Source organism: Gavia stellata, chromosome 18 (assembly GCF_030936135.1).
Source record: "Gavia stellata isolate bGavSte3 chromosome 18, bGavSte3.hap2, whole genome shotgun sequence".
In the NCBI taxonomy this organism is placed as follows: Eukaryota; Metazoa; Chordata; class Aves; order Gaviiformes; family Gaviidae; genus Gavia; species Gavia stellata.
The window spans coordinates 9012619-9036801 of NC_082611.1; the positions used below are offsets into that span (position 1 = coordinate 9012619).

The 24183-nt window shown below is 42.7% G+C and overlaps 1 protein-coding gene and 1 non-coding gene across 4 annotated transcripts in view; both read right to left on the reverse strand.

The window, feature by feature from the left end:
• Positions 1–4403: 4403 nt before the first annotated feature.
• Positions 4404–4485, reverse strand: TRNAL-AAG (transfer RNA leucine (anticodon AAG)). Its single transcript has one exon. It is a non-coding gene; the product is annotated as a tRNA-Leu (tRNA).
• Positions 4486–9363: 4878 nt separating this feature from the next.
• The window catches only part of EEF2K (eukaryotic elongation factor 2 kinase), a 30271-nt gene continuing 15451 nt past the window's right edge, over positions 9364–24183 (reverse strand). For all 3 annotated transcript variants that reach the window (XM_059826305.1, XM_059826303.1, XM_059826304.1), the window contains 13 exons: positions 23614–23785; positions 21640–21789; positions 20003–20135; positions 19165–19292; positions 18354–18555; positions 18006–18073; positions 17159–17236; positions 16285–16347; positions 14852–14986; positions 13428–13616; positions 12896–13020; positions 11250–11428; positions 9364–10587 (listed from right to left, as the gene is read on the reverse strand). In XM_059826305.1, coding sequence (XP_059682288.1) covers positions 10478–10587; positions 11250–11428; positions 12896–13020; positions 13428–13616; positions 14852–14986; positions 16285–16347; positions 17159–17236; positions 18006–18073; positions 18354–18555; positions 19165–19292; positions 20003–20135; positions 21640–21789; positions 23614–23785 — 1732 coding nt within the window. In that variant the 3' untranslated portion in view covers positions 9364–10477. The remainder of the gene's footprint in view (positions 10588–11249; positions 11429–12895; positions 13021–13427; positions 13617–14851; positions 14987–16284; positions 16348–17158; positions 17237–18005; positions 18074–18353; positions 18556–19164; positions 19293–20002; positions 20136–21639; positions 21790–23613; positions 23786–24183) is intronic.

Consider the following 24183-nt stretch of genomic DNA (forward strand, 5'->3'; position numbering starts at 1 on the left):
GCATCTCTTTTATATACTGTGTAACTATAACACACAGGTAGCAGCTGGTTTTCCAGCCAGCACATTTACAGCGCAGTGGCTGGTCAGTCAGCATGTGTGAGCTCTGAAACTGCCACTGCAGTCGTCACTGTCACTAAGGACAGTGCCATATGGTTCACTAGCTTCCCTTCTCAGAAAAATTCCTGGAAAGCAGATCATTGAGAAAGCTCCCAGCTAACGAGCTGTGAGAAGAAAAAAGCCTGTGCTTGGGACCAGACAATATTCCCATCTGTGAACGTGCTGACCTTGATTTCATCTACCTGACATGTTGCAGCCTTGTCTCCTGACCCACCACTCCTGAGACTGTATTGCTAAATGAGAGCTTCAAAATACACTCCTCGGCCTCTCTTGGAGTCCTTTGAAATCATCAGAACAACAGATTTTACTTCATAACTACACCAACTCCAAAGAAAACAAGACTCTGATATTAATTGGGGACCGGGTGCTCCATAACAGAGAGTCATCACATTCAAACCAGTGCCTGGAGTCAGTGTCATGCCTGGTTCAGACCTTTGAATAAAAAGTGATCCCTCAGCTAAAGCAACAATAGTTGTTCCCTGCTGAAATCAAACAAAAGGATTTACAAATTATTTGGGATGCCACTGCAACAATGTTAATTGGTCCAGATAATTTAGGACACTGTTAATCAGACAGTACTGCTCAAGATAGGCATAAAAAAATAACACCTCTCACAAACTGACCAAGTAAAGTTTTAACACCAAAGATGATTAGGTAAAGAAATAAGATCTATGTTCAGGAAGAACTGTCTTCTACTCCCCGATGCCAGCTTGCTTCTACAGAGGAAGAGAAAGAGGCCGCATGCAGGATCAGCTGGCAATAGAGAGGTTGCGAGAGAAGCCAGCATCCATGTTACATCCAAGACGGTGGCATTTTTTTCAAATACACAAGCCACCACACAATTTAACCACCTCAGCATATTTCAACAGATGTGCAGGCTTCTCAAAACATCATGTTAATATACACGCAGTGATCTAACAAACCGTTCAGAGAGGGTGGATAGGCATTCTGGATATGAGTGTTACTAACATCACTACACGGGCAAATTTCCATTCAGGCAACACCTCTGGTTTATTTACCCTGTTCTGCCATTCCACCTGGAAATACGATTCCATATTTTTCACTTACAGGTTCTCCACTACCAAAAAAGTGCTTCTCCCAGCACTGAACTGGAATTTTCCATTTCTTTATGCACCAGCATATCCCTGGTTCTTCCCACCATACATCTGTGTTTAAAAATGTACCACTTAATAATATTTCAGATTCATATTTGAAACAGTGTTGTAGAAATGCGAAACCTTCACAGCAAAAAGCTAGTATCTTCAGTTAACTACAGGCTGGGGCTGTTACTGCCAACTGTGAGTATGTGATATTGGATTAATATCAGAGTGTTTTCTGCGATCAGGCACTCAGTTCTTCCCAAAAATACATGCACAAATACATTGTTTTAAAGAAATGAGATTTGTCAGTTCCAGTTTTGCTTTCCCCACTCCTGTCCCCTGGGTGGCCTGATACAGCAGGCTCACGTAAAGTCAGCCTGATAACTCTGCACAACATGGAACAACTGCAGTTTTCATTCAGAACAGAGCTGATGATGGGAGGATGCCCAAGGTGTGCAAGAACACATGATAACACCCAGAAGGTGGGAGACTTGGGTCCAAACCCTCCTTCCTCACCCCTCTGAGAGGACTGGGGACCACCCTTCCCTTCTTGACAGCCTGAGTGCCAAGTATGCGCTAGCTTGTTCTCTCTCTCCTGAGAAAGTTATTCCACTTTCCAGAAGAGAAATTAAGACTCCCTGGGCTAAGGAGAGAAAGGGAAGCTTAGCCTGAAGGACCTGGACTCTGGTCCCTCCTCTAACGCTGCTTATGCAATTATACACGAAATCTCTTTGTGAATCCAGCTGTCAGTACTCAAGCAAAAATTTGTGTTACAGAGATTACATTTTTTCTTATTCACTTAAGGATAAAGAATGACTACAGTTCCTTTTATTGGAGTATCAGAATGACAGGTCTATAAGTAGGAAGCAGTGTGTCCCAGCACAATTTATTACACTCATGCAACTTGAAGGAATCTTCTGAATCAGAATGAAGCTTTCACTGAAGGCATGCAGATGCAATTCTACATCTACAGGACATATATATATATACATGGTGGTGTTTTTTTCTACATTTGTCATATATATATATATGTATATGAAACCACAAGAGTTATAGAATGGAATTAAGCACCAGGAGATAGCAAACATCATCAGCAGTTTCAAATTTCCTTTTGGCAGAATTGTTTTCTTTTAAAAGGGACTTTCCTTTAAGGTGCAAATCAAAATATAATGCAAGGTATTAGTATGAATCATTAAACTTTAGAACAGCTTGGAGGAGGGCAAGACATATAAATCTCGTTTCTCCTGCAATGTGACCAACACTAGGACCAATGAAACTGCTCATCAGCCGCCCGTAACATCATCAATTTAGAACCAATGAAAAAAAAAAATACTGTGGTTGAAAAACTGTAAAGATCAGTGATGAAGCATCTGAATCCTACCTCTAAGTTTGAGCTTAGAAGGGCATTTGGGTACTAAAACAATCCTTTTTTATTTTTATTACCAAAAACTTTAATGTAACTGTAGGAAGGAAAATTGCAAACCTGCATGTCATCTGACACACACAGACTTTTAGCCAGGCCTGCAGGAAATGCTCTAGCATTTCATTAATACCTAAATTTGTCAGTAATAATGGACCACCAAAGTGCCAACACTGAAATCTGAAATATTCCTCATGTACAATTATGCAGTGCAGGAAAAGCCAGGAACTCCTGCCGCATCAGTGCCTTAAAGTACAGATAATGAACCAGCGAAGTGGGAAAAGTGCCATCTCCTGAATCACTACCATAATTTCCCCTGGCACCTGGACTTTCTTCTGTAGGGGGTCTCTCAGCCCAGCTCTAGCAGCGATCCTCTAGCTCAGGGTGGCCCATGGCATACAGTAAAATGGAAGCTGCAAAAAAAGCTGAAGCACCTTCCCAACATTTATGGTAATTACAATTTTGACCCAATTATTTGCTTAATCTTTCTCCTTGCTTCGCTCATCTGCAAGCAGCTTTGCACAGTCATCTTCTGGTAGTGAACCCAAAGAGGGCTCCTCTGCACCAGGACCTCTCCTTGGAGGTGATGTCACTGAAGCACATCGTCAGGATGTAAGCGATTATGCATTAATCGTGAATCTTTCTTTAACACTTCAACATTTATGTAGCAAAGCGCTAGGCCTGTTCTGCCAGGTGCAGGGATTAAGCTGTTGGCTGCCGTGTGCTAACTCCCGCAGGGGCAGCCCCGGACCGTGGCCGGTCGCAGTGCCAAGCCCCATCTTCCACGCAGGCAGCGCTCCACCTCGCAGAGGCTCAGCCGCGGGCCCTGCGCACCCCAACGCTCCCCGCTGACAACGGCTTCGGCATTTCTGGCAACTTCCGAGCCTACTTTCTCCTGACACAGCAGCCTGGCAGCAGAGGGGGAGCGCAGGGATGGGAGAAGGAGGGACCGGGGGAGGGAGGCCGCGGCCAGCTGCCCAAACGCGCACGTAACGCGGGGATGAAGCAAACCCTCCCCGGGGCGGGAGGGACCGGGCGCCTCGTCCCCCGGGGCGGCGCGGCTCTGCTACAGTCCCCGCAGAGCCGATGCTCGGGCAGGGGCAGCCGGCTGCATTTTTTGGCGTGTGAGCTGTGCCTTCCAGGGCGGGAGGCGCAGAGCTGCCAGCCCTGGGTGCGAGGGCCCCGGGCCGGCCGGTGCCGCCGCTTTACAGCCCCGGTAGGACCGGCCGGTACCCCCCGGCCCGCCGGTGAGGGGAACGGAGGGGCCGCGGCCTGTGACCGGACCCCCGCCCGCTCCCTTCGAGGGCCCGGCCGCGGTGGCCCCGACTCCCGCCGGTTACTGTCAGAGTCCCGCAGGGACGGCCGCGGCCCCGCGCCCCCAGCACTCGCCGCGGCGTCAGGTCCTCAGAGAGTCTCGCCTCCGCCGCCCTCCCCGGACAGGCAAAGCCCACCTCAGCCCAGGCCGCGCTCCTCCCCCTCCGCCGCCCGCAGGGCCCTCCTCGCCCAGGCGGCCCCGGGAGGAGCAAAAGCGGCGCCGCAATCGCCTACCTAGCGGAGGGCCGCCGCGGGCAGCGGGGCTGCCGGCTCCCCGGTGGCGGTGCGCGGTGCGGCGGGCGGCTCTCAGGCAGCGGCCATGTTGGTGTCACTCCGGCCGGCACGTGGGGACGCGGCCCTCCTCCTACCCACAATGCTCTCCCAGGCGGCTGGCGGCCCGGCCGCCAGGGGGCGCTGCAGCGGCGGCGACCCGCAGCAGAAAAAATACTTGCTGGCAGCGGTGGGATTCGAACCCACGCCCCCGAAGAGACTGGAGCCTTAATCCAGCGCCTTAGACCGCTCGGCCACGCTACCGCCGAGAAAACGCTGCCCTCCCCACCGCTTTTAGTCTAGACCAGCCCCCCCCCAACTTCTTTTTCTTTTTCCTTCAGCAGCTCCCCCCGCCCCTGTCCCGGCAGCCGCTCTCACTACACACCCCTTCCACTTTGAAAATGAAATACCGCGGGGCTTTTTAATCCCCGGCTCCAAGCAGGTGCAACTGCAGCGGTGCAACGCGGCCAGGGGCGGACAGGAAGGCAGCAGCGCCCCGCGCGTCCCCACGCCGCGGGGGACCCGGGGGGACAGCGCGGCAGAGGGCAGGGCTGGGCGGGGGCGGGGGCCGGGGCCGAGCCCTCCGCGCCGCCCCGCTGCCACGTGGATGCCACGGCGCAGCACACTCGGCTTTGCCGTACGTGGGGCATCGCCTGTGCACCCCCGCTGAAAGCCTAAAAAAAAGTATCTAAAAACTATGCATTTTAATTTTCTACTGCAAAGCTACAACTCACTGAATTTGCAAAGTGAAAAGCCAGCAGACTTTATGGCTGGGGGGTGGTTTTTTGCTTGCAGCACAGGGACCAGCATGGCAGGCCGTAGTAGCAGCAGTAATCAGTACAACTCTGAAAAGGGGTAGTAGCACACCTCAGCTGCCCGGTGGCCCATGAAGGTGCCTTGGGAGTCTTTGTCCGCGTTTTGCCTGAAATTCTGTTAAGTTTTCTTGGGGAATTGATGTTACTCTCACCCCTTAATTAGAGCTGAATGGTTGTGTTTGAGAAAAATTCCAGCTTTTCTAAGGGTAAGGCCATGAAGTCTTAATGCAGCTTGATTCAATTCTGTAGTTGTGGCAGTCCGTTTGAACAGGACAGTGAAAATAAACCTGCTGCAGCCCTCCTGGCAGCCTCAGTTCACCCACCTCCCCTGGCACCCCCCGCAGCCTGCCTGTCCCTGCAGCAACCCGGCGGTGCCAGCTCTCTTCCAGGGGAGCTGCTGGACATGATTCTGCCAAGAGGCTGCAGCTTTGCACAGTCTTGCTAAAAATTTTCATTCACTGCCTACAAGTACTGAGGAATACCAGCACACACGTGTAAGCGTGGATGGGATCCTTCCCCTTCAGCACTGCTGCAGTTTCACACCCTCAGTTCAGTGCCTTTTCAGAAGGATGCAGGCTTTTTTGAGAACAGAGGCAGCCGACACTCCTCCCACAGCCCTGGCTTTGCAGAAAAGCAGGAAAGGTTCAGGGAGGAGAGAAGGTGGGCAGAGCTGAATTGGCTTCACAGAGCAGATCCCCTATAATCTGTTCAGACAGGAAAGTTAAGGGCAAGTGTCTGACTAAGCAGTCTCCAAGCACTTGTCCATGCAGCAGCAGACACAGGGTACCATCCACAGCACTACACCTTCGGGAGGGGGGGGGAAGAAGATGCGGTGTGTGAGAGGCTGCACAGAGCACATTTTGCAAGTGGTTTTCTCATTGCAAGGGCTGCTCAGTGCCACAGGTCCTTTTGCCCAAGCAGTGAGAGGTACCAACACCCTCCCAGGGAAGTGCTTTTCCACCCTGCCGTGAGCGACCTCAGCCTCTGTCCCTGAAATTCCCTGAAATGTTCGTGTGCCTGGCCACAGAGACACTTCTGCACACTGAAGGAAGCCTGCGTACCCGAGATTATTCACATCAGCCATGTGTGACACTTACAGGGGTAAGAGTGCAGGTAACCTTTTGGGGCTGGCAGTTGGGACACCAGGTTTCTCATTTTACCAGTGTGAGGTAAGATGATAATTACTGGATCTTTAAAATATAACACAAGCTGCCAGCCTCATTATATTGCCTTTCTGGCACAGGAGTTGGCCAGAGAAGAGCAAGGACCCAACACATATCAATTACGTCCAGACTAAGGACCAGGCCTGATGGCTACAAACCCATGAACTGTTCAGGTCCCCAGCAGTAGGAGGCACAAGAGAGATGCCCCTGAACTTAAACATGAAAACAGCCTGACTCACCAGCAGAAGCACTGGCCCTGAAATCAACCTGAGGTTCAAGCGAAATCCTCCCTTTTAAAAGTCAGATGAGAAGTCCTGATTTGGCCCACCTAAACTACACCTCTGTCAGCAGTCATTCTACTCTCAGCAGTGAAATTATACCTGTGGGGAAGAGAGTGAGATTCAAATCAGTCCCACAGACTTAATTAAGAAACAGGCAATATTCTATTTACACTTTATAAGCTGTCAGTGTTGGCTGTCTCCATGCTTTCTGATAGATGCTATCCCCACTTCCTTTGTTATGCTTGCCAAACACTCCAGCTCTCAGTGACAGCAGCTAAAGACAAGACTTGCAGTCCCTTCACCACTTTCAACTTAGTGACACTATGGTGGAGCGAAGAGGCCCTGCTGGGGTTTTTTTGTTAGGAGATTCTGCTATTTCAAAGTGCCTTTGCTAGACAACAGTTTCATATTGTTCAAACTATACAGGTATAATAAATTATACCTGCCTAAATAAAGCAATAGAAAAGCAACAGTAAAAACTCCATTTTTAACAGTTTAAAAGGGCTAGTATCAGAGTTTATTCTTGAACAGAAAGGGGAATAAATCATACTGAAGATGACAGTCTATCATTAGATAGTGTAGCCATGACAAAACACTCTCCCACCTCAAATCACAGAGGCCAAGTATTTCCATTCTTTTCTCAGGACTAAGCAAAGACTGAAGGCGTGAGGATGCCTCCGTAGCAGTCCTGCAAACGAGTGCTTCAGTCCTTACATCTTACCCCATATTAGTTACAGACATTGCATGCGTAATTGAATGCAAATAAAACAGCACATCAACCATTCAGTTTTCTTGAGGAAAACAGATTTTATTGGTACGTACCTAGTTACTTCCTCCCAGTTAGTTACTTCTGATTGTTGAAAGTGAATGAAATCGGGGATGGAATAATAAAAACAACACAAAGGATTTCTGGAAGCTTGCAATAGTAGGATCCCATTTTGGCAAATTATAAAGAAAAAAAACAAAAGCAAACCCCCACATGCAGTGACTGTAACTCTACTGAGAAAAGTGGGAAAAAGAACAACTTTACTGACCAGCCAGAATGAAACCAGACAACGTGAATGAGAGGACTAAGTGATGCAGACAATCATTATTTGCGTGTTTGACATACAAAGGCTTCCGCCTCGCTGTCCTTACCCAAGCAATATTCCCACTGACGTCTGGAAACACTGAACCCAGGTAAGTTCTGGCAGGCTGAGCCTCAGATTTATTTTCACATTTTTTAAAAATACAGATTTTTATTTATTCATTGTGAATAGATTAAAAATACAGCATATAGCAGTATCATTCCAAAAGTCTGTCAAATATATACTTTTTCTCTTCAAAAGGATGTCGTAAGTTGTGCATATTTTTGTAAACAATTTCCATTTTCAAATTATTGACAGTCCTATTTATTGTATAGCTAAAAAAATATGATACCACCTTAGGACAGAAGGTAGTCTACATCACTAAAAAAGCAGTATTTGCAAACAAAGAATTAATCGTAATAATTTTTTCACTGAGCTGTTTGCACATTTACATACCAGATCTACAGAGAACTGTCAGGAACTTTAGCAACTACTGAATTTAGCACATTAAACCACACCAAAAAGTGTCAATAATTACGTTCTTTATGTACACATTTTGGACGGGCACGTTCAATCTCCTCTCCTCCCTACATGGTCCGTGGTGTTGTTACACATGCTTCCTTCTCGAGGAAAATCTCAAAGACTTGGCACCAACGCCTTATGAGGAAAACAAATCCTTTTGTCTGAATTTGTTATCGTGCCTACACTGTATTGGTTCTGCTCAAAACACTCCGACTATTCAACTGTCTTCAGAGGTGAATGGCACATTCACCTTTCATTGAAAGCTGGTATTTTAATGCTATGAACTGAAAGAGCAAAAAGGCCGCATCCAAAAGAAGCTTTAGGCATCTAAAGCAGAACTTTGGATATGCACTTAAAACATCCACCTGACTTATGCTCCTACAAACTCTGGTTCTATTTCAGCTTATTAGGTCCAAAAAATATTAGGTCCAAAAATTTGGTTATATTAGGACCTAGCTTGATATCTACCTAAGCCCAACTGAGATCTAGAAATTAGACATTCCTCAATTAATGCGTTAAGAGTTTCACTTTCACTCTCAAAACAAAAAACAAAATAAAAAGGCCATGAGCACTACCTTTCCACACACTCTGCATTATACAGCCAGGAGATGCGGCCATGTGTTGCAAGGCTACTCATGGCTACAACTGCCTGGTGGTTACAGCACCCACCCAGAAGTACGACAACCTAGGATAACTTTTCCTTCTCTCCTAAAAAGGATTCAAATCTTCCCATCTCACTTCCTTAAGTACCAGGACATCACCTCTTTCAGACAGTGGCAGTTGTTACTAACATCATGCCTGGATACTGTTTAAACAATAACTCAAGATCCACTTGCCAGAAAGAGAGTAAATGGGGAGCACAACTTCGGAGCCCAGTGACGGGTGCTCGCACAGGAAAGGAAGAACTGATTTCTGTTCCTTGAATGGTTTCTACATTTTACAAGAAATTAATATTACTTGGCTATGCGTGCAAGAAGTCCCAATGAAATCAACTGCATCATCTAGCAGCCTGCTTAGTTTTAAGCATGCTTTTAAAAGCTTGGCTAAAGTGAGGCTGGTGGGCATTATAGGTCATTCAGCACTTCACAGGGGCTGCCCCTTATTTATATCAATTTATACCCTCAGGAGACTGTAAGGTCAGGAAGGCAAAAGCTTCCATCTTAATCTCCTGCAAAACGACTGTTAACCACCACCAAGAAATACGAACAGCTTCTATACTATCCATATAGATGGCACAGCAGCTATGGAATAAAATACTGGATTTGGAAGAAACTTATCCCTATGCAATAATGGTAATTCAACCACCACCATGTATTCGTCCTCCCATTACTGGTTAGGATTATGCAAACAGGACACAAATTCAAGTGTTTGGGGATAATACTGTTTTCTCTTTTTAACCAGCAATTTTCTCTAACTGGCTTTTGAAACCATTCACAGATAAAACACTATTTTAAAAGCTATTTAAACCAGATAAATTATTTTCTATACATAGAAATAGGTGAATCAACATCTTCTAACCTTTTCAAACATCCATCTGGAAATGGTGGAAAGTGTATTCTCATTTTAAGTGAGATGATCTAGCTTCACTGAGAATTGAGATGTCACTGTAAAAATAACTTCAAATTACTCACATATTACAGATCTTGCTACTGTACATCATTGGACAAATATCATATAAGATCAGTAGAATTGTATACAACTAGGTTATCATATGGTGCAAAACATGAAAATGAGAGAGGTAGCTGGATGCCTCACCTCATCAGGAACATCACTGATTTTTCTGATGGTAAAATATGCAAATGTTGGTAATGAATAAAATATATTCTACCCTGAATATCCTCACTGCCAATGTGAAGCATCTTCCCTGCCCCTCCCCAAAATGTAAGGATTCTATCTGGAATTTGTTTGAGAAGAACAACAGAAGTGCCCAATGACACCAGCATAACAGAATGGGACTACTTATTAAAATGAGTGGCTGCATGCTTAAATTGAAAATTTACATTAACGTGCAAATTTGGTGAGATACACCAAAAATGATATGTTTTTCTGTATGTGTGGAGGAGAAGAAAAACGCAAACACACTGATCATTTGCTGCGTAAAAACCAGGCATGTGAAACCTAAACAAACATCAGCTTTGTTTTTCGTAAAAAAACCTAGGCCCCTCAGTTCTAACAGTTAAAAAAAATACAAAAGGTCAAGTATGCCTGTATTACAGCTTTCAAACACTAGCAGAAGTAGACTACGGCACCCTATATACCACTTACATTTGGATTTCTCCCCTCAAAAAAATCAGAAAACTAAAACAAAAAAAGAAAATGGTAACTCCACATAAAAATATATCTTTTTAGCTGCAAATGCAGCAAGTCTATAAAAAAAAATTATATACAAGAACTGCTTAATTGTGGTGTCATTCTTCCATCATCGCCCAAGCCTCTTCTGCTTTTTCGTAGTACTGATTTGCCAGTCTGCCTTTCATGGCTTCCATTGCTGCTTCTGCTGCTTCTGTGTACAGCTCACCTAGAGGAGGAAATAGTATCAGTTATGTTGACAGGGTGAAGAAAAAACATCTCTTTATCCTGAAGCAATTAAAGGACAAAAAGAGAAACTGAGGTCAAAGTACAGGGCTGGATGTATGGGTGTATTTTAATAGTATCAGCAGAGTTACATCAGCTGGGAATCTGGCTTTCGCTCTTCAAGTTGAAAGTTATGTGACTGGCTGCTGATGGCTCTTCAATGTATTTGGAAGGACTGGAAATATGACCAGCCTGTAGGATCCCCCAAGTTGACTCTAAGACTTAGACGCTTGACATGTGTATTACACAACAATTAAGACAGTGTTGTGTAGGGCCTGGGAGTCATGGCTGTAACTCAAATCACAAGCAGCAACCTGCAGTTCAGTGGCCTCACAGGGAGTGAAGGTTGCTTGCTAGTGACTCAGTGTGTCACAGGATTGGACCTGGCACCACCCACTATCCCCACCATCGGCAAGATCTCTTATTTCACTGTTTCCAGCCTTGTATCACCCAGCATCATTACAGCCTCATCCACAAATCTGAGGGTACTTACCCTCTGTATGTTTGATAATGGCTGAAGCAGGAAATGTGTTTTTGGGGTGCATGCTGGGGGAAAAGGGAAGGAAAAGCAGGATTACCAATTACAGAAACAAAATGAGGCCTCACCTGATCTCTGTGGATCCTTATTCAGGTGAAACCCTCCCGTCATTAACATCTCTGCTTCCCTGGCCAGGAGCAGATACCGGGGCTCATCCTGAGTGCCATCATATTCACCTCCCTCATCATAGTCGGTCATGTTCAGTGCAGCATTGTACCAGTACAGCGCCTCCTTCCAATCCTGTGCTCTGAATTTAAAAATAATTTTTGAAGAGGGTTACCATAGGAAACAAATGTACTTTGCAGAATTCAATTTTGCACTAGCTTCTCAGAGCCTTGACGCTCTCCAAGAAAGCAAATGTTCTCATGGAGGCTCACTAACTCTGCACTGCAGCATCAGGTCACTGTATCAAAATGAGGCTGGGGTCACTTTATGCAGTAATTACAGAGGATAAAGTATCAGACTGAAGTGTCTTGCTGAACTCCAGCGTCTCAGCTTCATTACTAGTTGTATGCTTTTGGTTCTGGCATTTGTATTTGTGAAGATAACTGATTTCGAAACAGTCTGAAGTTGCAGAAAGTCTTGTTTCATAAATACTTTAAAACCAGCAATTTTCATACTGAGAATGCTCAGTGCACTTCAATGAGAAGTTTAATATTATTTTAAATTTCACCACTGCCAAGAGTTTCACTGTTGTGAAAAACAGAAAACTCATGTAAATAACAAAGACATGCTACAATACAAAAGCAGAAAAATCACTATCATCACCTGTTATTATTTGGTACTTAAGGAAATTAGTATTTGTTCACTTTTAAAAACTCATCTAAAATGCTTAAAAAAAAAATCAAACCAATATACTGTGTAGTCTTTTGGCAAATCATAATCTAGTTCTTAGTCACAATGCTGCTCCTATCCCTCCTATCAAGATAGAAGTGCTGGCCAAATTAAGAGAGACTTACTGAGGTAAAAACATTTTTAAACTTAAAATCATCTTAATTAAAAGTAACATCCTCAGCATTAAGACTATGTTCCTGTGAAATTTCCATTCCTACTTCTATTATGAGGAGCACTGAAAAGACTACAGCTGTGACAAATACTTTGTTCATCTGACTGCATCTTGTCTATAGTCACTTTACAACTTCACCTATTTCTCCTATTCTACAGCTTCTTTCACAGCTTTATTAGAAAAACAACCCCACTTTTTAAAAAAAAACTGTGCTTTCAAAAAAATAACTAAGGAAGAGACATGGCAGTTGTAAATGCTTTCCACTTATTTTTAGGTACTACATCTCCGAAAGAACTCCTGTTCATATTTTCCCCACTGATCCCAGGATTTTCAAGTATGCAACTCCCAGTGAAGTCAAGGGGAGTTTTATCACGAACTTCAGAGCAAAAAAGACTTGGCTATCATAGGGTAACATCGGTATGAGGGCTAAACTCAAACATGCAGGTGGATCCAACACACATGCAGGTATCCAACAGCAGAAATGATCTCTGATTTTCTTTCTGTGTTGATATATCATAGCCTAAACCCTGCTTTTATTCACACCTGGGTAAGGTTGAAGTAGCTCCGAAACACTACTTCATAGCATTACTTATGACATAACAGCTCTTTATGTGAATGAAAGACATGCAGCAAGTGCTTCTCCCCCTGCCTGCCCCCCCCGCCCCAGTGGAGTACCACCAACTTAAGTTACTCAGTCATGCACCGTACCTGTCTGAACCAAGATTTACACCTGTATCATATGCTCTTGCTACCAGAATCATGGAAGGCCGGTCTCCAGCTTCTGCTGCTCTCAGCAAGTAATCAAATCCTTTATTTCTGTTCTCCTTTGTGTCCTAGTAAAACAAACAAAACCTTTACAACACATGTTTCTAAGTAAAACCATCCCTTCCTTTCTTCCCCTAACACTAAATGCAGTTTTTCCCAAGTCAGTAATGGCTGCAAGTGTTTAGTATGTCTGAGAAACAGGCCCAGCCACAAGAAACTAAGAAGCTGAATAGTAAAGATCCCTTCAAAAACTTCCCAAAGGTATGCAGTAATTTGCTGGCAAAACCAGGAACAGGCAGCATTTTTTGCTGCTTTGTCCAAGTCCTTAATTACAAAGTCATCTATATTCTCTGAAGAAGCTACAGAACACCTAACTATGGTTATTGTTTTGTCTCCATTTCCTGCTCTTCTCATGTTATTTTTACAATGGACCACAATTCTGTATTTTGTCATTTTTTTTGATCTTTCTGTTTACCTCCAGAGTGAGCTCAGAAAGAATGTGATGTGGCAGCTGAGAGCACATGAGTCCTAACCCAACGATGGCTTCCAGCTCCCCACAGTCTGCAGCATGCTCCAGGTGAAACAGGGCTGATTCCTGATCCCATTCCTTGTCTTTCTCACAGAAACGCCCAGCTTCGTGATAGCGAACCATGGCCAAATGAACCTAGAACACAATTGTACAGGAAGGAGACACAAGTATTAAGTATCGATCCGATTCTTCAAAAGCCCCGTGCCCATACTTTACTTAGGCAGAAAAACACCTCTCTGAGGCGACTACTTAAAATTAATTGTGTACCTCTGTGACTGAGGAGAGGACTAGTTTGATAACACACAGACTTGGAGCCTGACTTGTGCCCTGAACAGACTAAACAGGCAAAAAGTGATGATTATACGCAGTGCAGCTGCTTCTCCCCAGTTCTGTTAGACACATACAGCTTTATGAACTTGACTACTAGAGATAAAAGACCTAATTCAGCAAGACAGTAGCGGCCACAACATCTTCCCACATCAGTGTGCCCTAAGCAGTATCCCAGCGGGTTGCCACACCAGAGCACCAGGTCTTAGGGGCACATCCCAGCATATCTGCTAGGGCCTTGGAGACCTTTAGGAGAGAGTCACGGTTACAGGTACCCAGCCAGCAACTACCCAACACACCAGCCAACAGGGCAAACAGCAGTGACCATGGGTCAGACTTCTATGTACAGCAAGGGCCCTCACAGGAAAGGAATTAACCTGAGGCATAGAAAATCAAGAAGGTTATCCAGGGTAAAATCCTCATACCACTGAAGCCTTTATTGTCAGTGGGGGCAGGATTTCATTCCAAGCATGTAATAGAATTTTGAGGGGGTTTTTTCCTACCCTCCCCCCAAGGGAAAGGCAGGTTTCTTCTCAAACGGAAATGTTTGAGAACATCTGAAGCTCTCAGGATGTTCAGGAAGATCTACGCTGTGTGTTTTGAGTGTGGGCTTAAGCCCATACATAAACCGAAATTTAATTCGCATTTGCATTGTCTGGGATAGTCTGGAATAAAAAGAGCTGGTCCATGATAGCATTTTTAAGGAGCCCAACCTCGTCTATTTGCAAGGTATGTGAGCCAGGCACACCATGTCTACCCCACTGTATCTTCTCTGCGTGGTGCCTCTGGAAAAGGCAGACAAACCAACATCAGGGTCCTTTCCAAAGGAGCCCAGATGTTGCAAGTCCGAAAGCAGATCGAGTTCATGGGTTCCTGAGCTTAGACATCCCTTATAAAGTATGATTAGGTGACAGAGAGCTATAGACATGTTATTTATTTTCACCTGCACAAATAACTTATGCAGGGCAACACCTCTACATAAGTAATAAATACAAGATGTTTCTTTCCAGTTGGAAAGAAGAGGATTACTAGACCCATCCTACCTTCCCAAGGACTGACTTCCCAATTTTCTTTTCAAGTTCTAGTGCATTGAGCCTCTGAATTTCTTGGGCAACACAGGATGGTCTGTGGATGTGGACTCTGGAAGAGTTGTAGAGATTCCATTTCTCCACACTGATCTGAAATAGGGAATATACTATTATTTCTATCCAAAATTAAAATTTCCATACTATTCATACAGATTACTATTCAGAAATCAAAGCCTTCATTAATATTATTACTTATTAGTAAATACTGTAATTTAGGAAACGGCTTTCAAAAGTCATGTTAGTAGCTGAATATATGGTTATTATTCTTCATCAAAAGAAACAGAGTGAAACCCTCTATTTCTAATCCCAACATCAAATATCTTCCATAAATGACAGCAGCAAAGCAAAGCATTATCTTTAAGCATTATCAGAAAAAAGGTACTTACAAAAATAAGCTCCTGAATAGTCACACTGCAAGCACTGAGGTTATCCATGCACAAAAAAATTAAACCCATACTTTTCTGGTCAGAATTTCAGTTCAAAACATTTTAAATTCTGCTTGCATTCTACAGCTCTAGAAAAATGGTAAGTAACAGTGCAGAAGATGATAGGCAGATACATGCATTGGTGTTTCTCAGGATGTCCAACACAAAAGAGAACAAACAACTTTTCAACATAATGGGCGGATGGGAAGCAGTAGCCAAAACCAATCCTATCAAAATGAAAACCGTTGGAGGTGCACAGGGGAAACACAAGAGGGGAGGTTACTGGCACAGAACCTCAGTCTGTTAAAGCTGTTTCAGTTTCCTGAAACAGCAATATATAATCATTACAAGGAAATTTTGAAAGGCATAACCAATTATATTATTCATTGTTGTCAAAGCTCTGTTTTTTCTTTCCTTGCAGAATACAGTTATTTAAGTTTATAGCCACAGAAACTAATTATCAGTGAAGCTATATTTTGTAAAAACATGCAAGAAGGTCTGGTCTTCCCTAGCTCAGTTAGATACAGAGTGGAGAGAGCTACTGTCACATATTTCACACACTGAATGTTTTAAAAAAAAAAAAAGTCATCCAACCACATATGGGACAAAATTCAAAAAATAAAATGCAGAAAGGAAATATAATCTAGTTAGGCAGAAAAAAATCCATAGAACTATAATTATTTTTTTAAGGTGAGAAACCCATGCATAATCACTAATTTATGTCAGGGATCAGTTACAGATGTGACTATTTGTTTATAACAGTACTACTTTAACTGGAAAATAAAGACAAAAAAAGGAAACAACACAGAGTGGTAAGTTAATATTAATAAACATATTCTGTAGCTGAAAAGGAAGGAAAACTGACATCTGATTTAGTGATGTGAAGTTAGACGGCAGATGAGTGGAACAAAGGACAAGCAGAGTGGCAAACTCATCGCCTATGAACATTTTTGCTTTATTTACCCTTGCAGAGCTTCCCAAACTGTCTTCATCAGATTCATGTCTTCGGTTGTTGTTTGAATGGCCCTACGTTAATGTAAATACTTGCATTATTTTTCTGCAGCAACTGATGTGTGCCAGTTATCCCTCTAGACTATTCCTACCCAGCAAAATTAATAGTGAGAATGACCAGAATAGTTTCCACTGGATTCTTTTCTCTCAGTGATACTGCAATATAAAAAGAAACATACTGAAATGGTAAAGAATACAGAACACCCAGGCCTTAATCCTGGAAACTGGATATCCGATGACAAATACCTTGCCACTTCAAAGGTAACAAAAGGAGTGGAATCTTTAGAAGCAGTATTCTCTTTCCTATCTTCTAATTAAATACCTAGTTAAGATCTTCAGGTCAAAACACACTTATTTAAAAGTTTATATTTTAAAGAAGTAATGAGCTAACCCACAAAAAGTCTAAAGCTGCATATTATTAACTGACAACAACATTAAGTTCTGTGGTATCTCAAGCCGTATAAAGTCACAGGAAGTAGAGAGGGTAGAACAGTCTGAAAGTAGATCATATTCATGGATTCCATATGACAAGAAGCTGGCTACATTTCTCAAATGCAATACAGAATACTTAAACCCCCACAACAATACGCAATCAAATGTAATGTTTGAAATTAAGCTCCTTGTTACAAATAGTCTTTTTCCTGTAAAAGTATCATTAACATTCCCAAGATGACTAAGTAATTTTGCAACATGTAGGAGTTTCTTTCCAGCTGTTTCCTCTGTTTACAAAGTCTAGATCAAGAGGGATAAAAAATAAGATTCTTCTATGGAAACAGTTCAAGTATGAACAGGCCCAACTCTTCTAAACCCAGAGTCAGGTTCTTACCCTCTCTCTATGATCCAGATCTTCTAGCTCACTTCTCTTTTCACTGGGATATCCACTGTCTCCACCATTTTCAAAATCCTACAGAAGATAAGAACAAAACATCACAGCATTAGCACTACCCTTTGTAAGGATCTCAGCTTGACATTTCCCACAGATAAAACCTTCTGCTGGTTCAATGAGATATGTTGGATGGATAAACTGGATGAAAACGATTGTATGTTGTGCTACCTCTGGCAGACAGAACAGGACTTAATGCCCCAGAAGGTACTTTCCAAACTTGTGTTCTCTCTTCGATACATAAAAAAAATAATCAAGGACTCACATACTTTATCAAACCAAGAATCCACTTAATATAGTTTTCAGTCTTCAGTGGTAGCCAGTTAAAAGATAAAACAGTAATTGACAGCCCCGGGTACTAAGGCCCTAGTGTTGGAAAACTCCCATTGCAAACTTGTTGCAGTATCCTCAGGTGAGGTTGTCTAACATCCCACAGCACCAGTATTTGCAGACACCTAATCAGTGGGGATTCTGTTTAGCTTTCATACCACGGCAGTTGGCACAAGTGCCAAAGACTCAACATGCAGGCAGGGGAACAGACACACACACTTTAATTATCTGTCAAAATACACCAGATGCAAATAAATTTCTGGAGGGAAAAAAATAATGAATAATATTTTAAAATAAAATGTTCTTCCTTTATTAGAAACAGCAAATGCATGCAGGTAATGTGACCTGCAGCAATGAAAGCACCTTTATGTGCTTCTACTGAACAAAGCTTCAGGCAGTCCTTTAAAAGGCACATTCATTAAGGAACTGCAATCTCATTTTCTGTTGGAAGGATACTCACCCTTTGGTTATCAAGCTGATCATAGTCTTTGTGAACCAAGTTATCTACCTCATTGAACACAGGCCAACCTAGGAAGAAAAATATTTGCTTCTTATTGTAAGGATAACATCCTTGAGGAGAAAGCTCTAGATACCATCATTTCACCGCAGTTTTTTCACAGAAGCATCTGTGCATTAATTATCTACATAGAAGTACTTCTAGTTTTATTTCTGCTCAAAAAGGAATGCTAGAGACAAGTATTCTGGACTAAATACAACATGCCGTTGCGTTTAAAACCAACAAAATAAAACAAGTCACTGCTAAATGTTCAGGTACGCTCCAAGGAAGTTATGTATGAGGCTCACTCACTAAGCATGTCCATCTTCTGGCTGTGAGGGGTTGCTGAGGAAGGAGAGCAGGGTAGAGAGTCAAATGCTACATCGCTCATGCTTTCATCTCCAGAGTTTTCAGACAGGCGGAAGAGCAGAGGAGGCCGACTACCAGAGACTGTTCTCACCCGGCTGCTGCCACATTTTTCCTCTGTGCCACGGAGAATTGTTTGAGCAGATTCCTTGGCAAATTAACAAGAAAGTCCCATGAATAATGCTTCTCTGTATTCTAAGCATGCTACAGAAGCCAAAATGAATGTTTATTAGGAGTCCTCTACAAAAGGGGGGGTATAAATACGTGCATGTATACATAACTACTTGCTTTGAAAAATTCTACACCTCAAAAAAATATCAAGTCCCGGCATTGCTACAGTCAGAGAGAGTTCTGTTTAGGACTGAATTTCATTCAAAGTGTTTCATCAAGTCCCATTCCCACTAATACCCGTTGAAACTGAGATCAGCTAAAGACGAGCAGATCTATTCTTTTTTTCTCCCCAAATTAGGTTTGTGAGATACAAAACTTACTAATGATTTCAACATTCAAAGATATACTTGGTCCTAAATATACATATGTTATACAAGGCTCCCTATTAATTAAAGCTACAGCATTAATTCAGAGACAAGTAGGGATAAGTCAACTTTAAAGTGCTGTATTTTAAACTGCAACATTAGTAATTAAGGTGGTTTTATTTGCCATGTAAATACTGTATTTCAGTTTTCTTTACAGGGCTTTTAAAGTTAAAATTAACCAGCTATACTGCTTAGTTACACTTTTTTCATCAAGTACTTACAAGCAATTTTTTATTACAATCCAAGGCATCTTTCTCTTTGGATGAAAGATCAAATGGTGCAAGCCCCATGCTTTTGCATATCTTGTTGCAGAAATGAGAATGAAAGAACAAGGCCATACCTCGAACACCTATGGCATTAAAAAAATAGAGTGAAGAAAGGGTTTACTCAAAGCTTATATGATGGTTTACTTATTAAAATCTGTAAGTCCCAAAGCATTTTCTGAAAAGTCAGAAGAGAAAGAAAGTGCTTTGTAGCACACACAGCTCAACCCACTTCCATTTTATTTAACACCTGCAAGGGCTTTTCACTCTCTCTGCAAGAGAGAGTGAAAGGAAGTCTGCAAAATCTTCAAAAGCTATGTATGCACAGGATACAATAAAAAATTCATTTGGCTGCATCACTGAGAAACATGCCTTAATTTGATCCTGCTTACAAAACTTGCTGTGTCCTATGAACAACTTCATGTATGGACACTTGGAGCTTTAAAGATATGCAAGGCATATCTCTCCACCTTTAGCTGTATCCATTCCTGCAATGTGGCAAGGAAATTAAAGGCCATGATTATTGCTCTCACACTGTAGGAAGCTACTTAATTTAATTACTTGTTTGGTTTCAGAGTAGACCAGGAGACATGAGCCAATATCACCTCTCATTTTAAATCTGCCCATGCATGACAGCTGCCCTGTTCAGGGACTCCTTACAACAGAACTTCCACAGCTTTTTGCAAGACCCTAAGAAATGTGCCTGCTCACTCAGCCATGTAGCAGCTACTCAGCAGATAGCTGGGAAAAGAAAATAAGCATCCATTAGCATGTGAAACACGATCATTGATTTTACCTAGGTTGCCATCTCCAAAATCTGTACCATTCTCTGTATGGATCTGAGGGTCTGTGTAAAGATCTCCAACTCCCTGGATATCAACAATAATGAGTTGGTGCCCTGAGCGCTCAAAGGTGAAGTGACTAAAGGCCTAGGAAAAAACATAAAATATGTTTGAGAAAACTCTCCCTTGATCTACATATTCACCTCATAAATGGGCAAAGAAGTCTGATAACCCTATTGGTGAAATATAACTGGTATAAACACCATGATGAAAGCAATGAGAGACTAAAAGCATGTAGTAGATTGCTTCTCCAACCTGCCCCCACTCAGAGATGGGCTAAAAGAGGTAAGGTGAAAAGCAGCAGTGGGAACACGCAGGGGAGAGGAGATTGCTTTATTCCTCCTTCCTGTACTGGAGATTCTGTTTTCCACTACAGTCTTCACCTTAAGAAGTGGTGAGCTGCCTGGCAGAGGGAACAACAGTGGGCTCTGAAGCCAGTGCATGGTAAGTTCTGCATAAACATCCTGGCTGTGCCTGTGGATCTCCAAGCTCTGCAGCCCTGGGACACTGCTTCCTTCTGCCAACAGGCAAAGGTCTGCCACATTTTGAAGGAGGAAAAAAAAAAAAGTGAGCATCACCACAAATTCTCCTTCCCCTACTATGCCCTCTGGGAGGTCCCCCTGCACAGCTGATGTGGCTCTACATTCATGTACCAGATAATGAAATGTACGCTTGTACTCTTTAAATGCAGCATTTCAAGAATCAGGTATAAAAAGCCCTTCTCTTTGGCATAAAGCTGAGACATTAGGAATCTTCTGGGAAGGCCTCCAAAAAGGCACTGCCAGGCCTGGGGGAGGTGACTGGTGATGATAGACAAACATTTTAAATGCAGCAAATCTCATGGAACATTTTGTTCCCAACCTGTGAAAGCATAGCACTGATTCAGTATAAAAAAAGACAGCCCAGAACATAAACTCTCTGCTTACATTAAGCATCATGACAAATACCTTAAAAATAGGGGGGAAAAAATGAAGAGAACAAAACCCTCAAGCCCCAGTAAAACGCTCCTTTGCTACACTGACGACTTTGCATTTTTCGCCAGTATTTTAAAGTTCTTTTATGAGATCTAAGAATTAGTTGAAATCTGTACTTGTATTTCTATATGCAATCTCACATTCACCTATTCAGAGATTGTACCTGAAAAAAAGATTCTTATATGCAAATGGACTAGGTGTTTAGTTACATGAGTTGGGTACTTGTCACCTCCTTTTGTATATTACATGAGGCACCAGAAGACTACTTAGTACATAGTACATGAGAGGTCTCTCTCCCTGCCTTAATTTGAAGAGAGTTTGAAATATGTCAATGCCTGCAATTATAATTAGAGTCAAAGGGCTTAAGGTTTCCAAAGATTATTAACCATGTTCAACTCAACTAAAACCAACTCACACTGAAATGCAATAAATAAGCACTCAGTGCTCGAAAGAGCAGGCCCCAAATAAGAGGCAGACATACTGCAAAAAGAAAAATTAATTTGGCATTGTACTGGAAAGCCTGCAGTTTCCTTTCTTGGCAGTAATGCAAGATCTCTGGACAGAGCCAAGAAATTCCCTGCAGCAGACTCCCCAGAAAGCATTAAATGAAGCCTCACTTGTGGAGTAAGACGAATGTTGTCATCTCGCACAAATCCAGAATTTGAGTTGTATTTGATGTATTTGCCCTCAATGTAATGCTCCAGATGAAAGAGAGGCTTTCCAGGTCTGTTCTTCATTTCAATGATACAGGTCTGTACTATATCCACCTGGGGAGGGAAAGAAAACAATGACTAACAGAATACTATCTTCAGATCAAAGTGTGTGTGAATCTTCCAGCTGTGAAAACTTTCCCAATGAAAGAAGCTGAACAATTGCAAAGATCTGTCCGTTTAACAAGGGGGTGGGGTTAAGAGTCACATGCTTCTTAGGTTATTGGAGGAATTCCATAAATTAAAAGCAGTCACTTCAAAACAACTCACTTCTGCAACAAATCCCTCCAAAAAATTCTTAGTAAGTGTTGGCTTTCTGTTTTATTTTTGTGGGTACCTTAATAGTACACTGCAAAGAGTCTGTTCCCAGAGAGCAAAACATAGAGTAACCATGGCACAACTTGAAGAAATGCCTCTTCAGAGAAGGGCTGAAGACTTCTACCAGTCACATATTTCCGCATCCTGCCTCACCTCTTTCTGTCCCAGACACATTCCTAAAGAAGAAACTATCACAACCCTCATTTTGCTTTACATCTTTTCGCTCACAGGGCATTTAAGACTTCTAGATTTCTAAATTCCTCTCTGTGCACTTCACTCTATACCTCACCTTGCTTTTGTGAGACAGGTAGTTATTAACTAACCCTCATATAGGAGGCAATGTACATAGTCTACATATTCAAAAGCACTCATTTTGGCTATTAAATTGTCAAGGCCCCCACACTGAGGCATACTTCTTGACCCAAGCATCTTGTCACATGTCACACACAGTCTGTAGTACAGCCAAGAGCAGGAACCAAGATACCACAGTGCATGTACAGAACCCTTCCTACAAGCTGCCTCTTCCACCCATTTGAAGTCATAGTTACACTCAAGCATTCAGTACCAGCTGCAGATTAAAGGGACTTGACAGCTTAATTGATACATACCATGGACATAACAAAGAGGAGCTACTGGATGGGGGTGAATGACAGTTGCAGTCCTTCATCCCTGCACTTTAGTCTCCTGTCTTTTAGCAAACTGATTGCTGCTGGAGGTGTTTTTGTCCAGGACACAGTGGCCAGCTTTGACCAGCAGCTATCCAACTTACCATCATGGAAAAGCACAAAGCTATGCTGGCTGTACAAAATGTTTAGCATGAACTAGAAATACAGCCAGCAAAGCAGCAGAATCACCTCTTCCTGAATCCTGTGTGTTTATGCACATCCCTAGCATAAAGGATGGGAACTTTCTTGATACTCTGAGCCCAGTCTGACACTCCAACCACCTGGGAGCTTTGTACATCTAATGCTTTGCACTTAACACAATGTGCTAGTATTGTCACTGAGACACCTAAAGGAAACAAAGCCACAGTATCTTAATTTTTTGGAAAATTCCTGATTGCTCCTCAGAAATCTGTGTTTGAATAGCTTCATAAAGTTATTCAGGTTTCCAGCTCTTCTTAAAAATCAATGCTAGTTAGGCATTTAGATAGGTTTACAAGATTTAAGCATCTACCTTCCTGGAGCACTAACAGTTAAGTGCTTGCTGAGACTGCTGCTGGCAATAAATTCCGTGACATCTTTGGTTATCTCAAAAGCAGCTGGGCAAATATCAAAAAGAGCAATACAAACACCGTTTTATTTTGGTCTTCAGTCAACAGCTGAGAACAGTCAGACATGCACAAATACACAGCCCCCAATTCTGGAAATATAAAGCAATTTCTGCATTTATTTTGTTAAAAATCAGCTACCCTTTAATGGAAAACACAGCAGGGCAGAAGAATCGATGTAAGCAATTAAATTTAATGGAATGTGGACCAGTAATTGCCTCTAAATCCATTTGAAAACTAATCTAATAGGAAGGCAAGACTGCATTTTTGCTTAGCAAGATCTCTGAATGTACCTGTTTTGGTGGCTTGTGCCGGTTGTACTCTTCTCCCCAGAGTTTTGCTTCCATCTGAAGTCGGACATCCTCAAAATACACATCCCTGCCCACACTCTCTATGTATTGCTTGGCAACATAGTTATAGGCACCTTTCCAGTTCTGCGTGTGTAAGAAGTTGGACAGCTTTTTCCTGAAAGACAAATCAATCATTGATGAAGAGAAAACCAAGAATTTTAATTCCATCTTCCCCATTTCTTTGCCTGCATGGACAGAGCCAGGCCCCAAGATCAGCATTACCCTCAGTCATTTACCAGATATTCTAGCTGAAAAGCGAAGGACAGGTTGAGGGCAAGGGAAAAAGCAACATCCCATATGAATGGCTGGGACGTGCCAAGGTGCCTGTTTGGTTTGACTGCAGCTACTTCTATTCTGAACTTCCTCCCCTTCTCATTTCCTTTCCTTCCCCACTCCCCTCAAATCCAAACTATGAAGGGTTGGTGCCACCTCAATGCCCTGTTCTAATGTCAACAATTATTTTCTGCAGAAATTAACAGGGAGTAGCCTTTCAAACATGAACTGAGAGGAGAA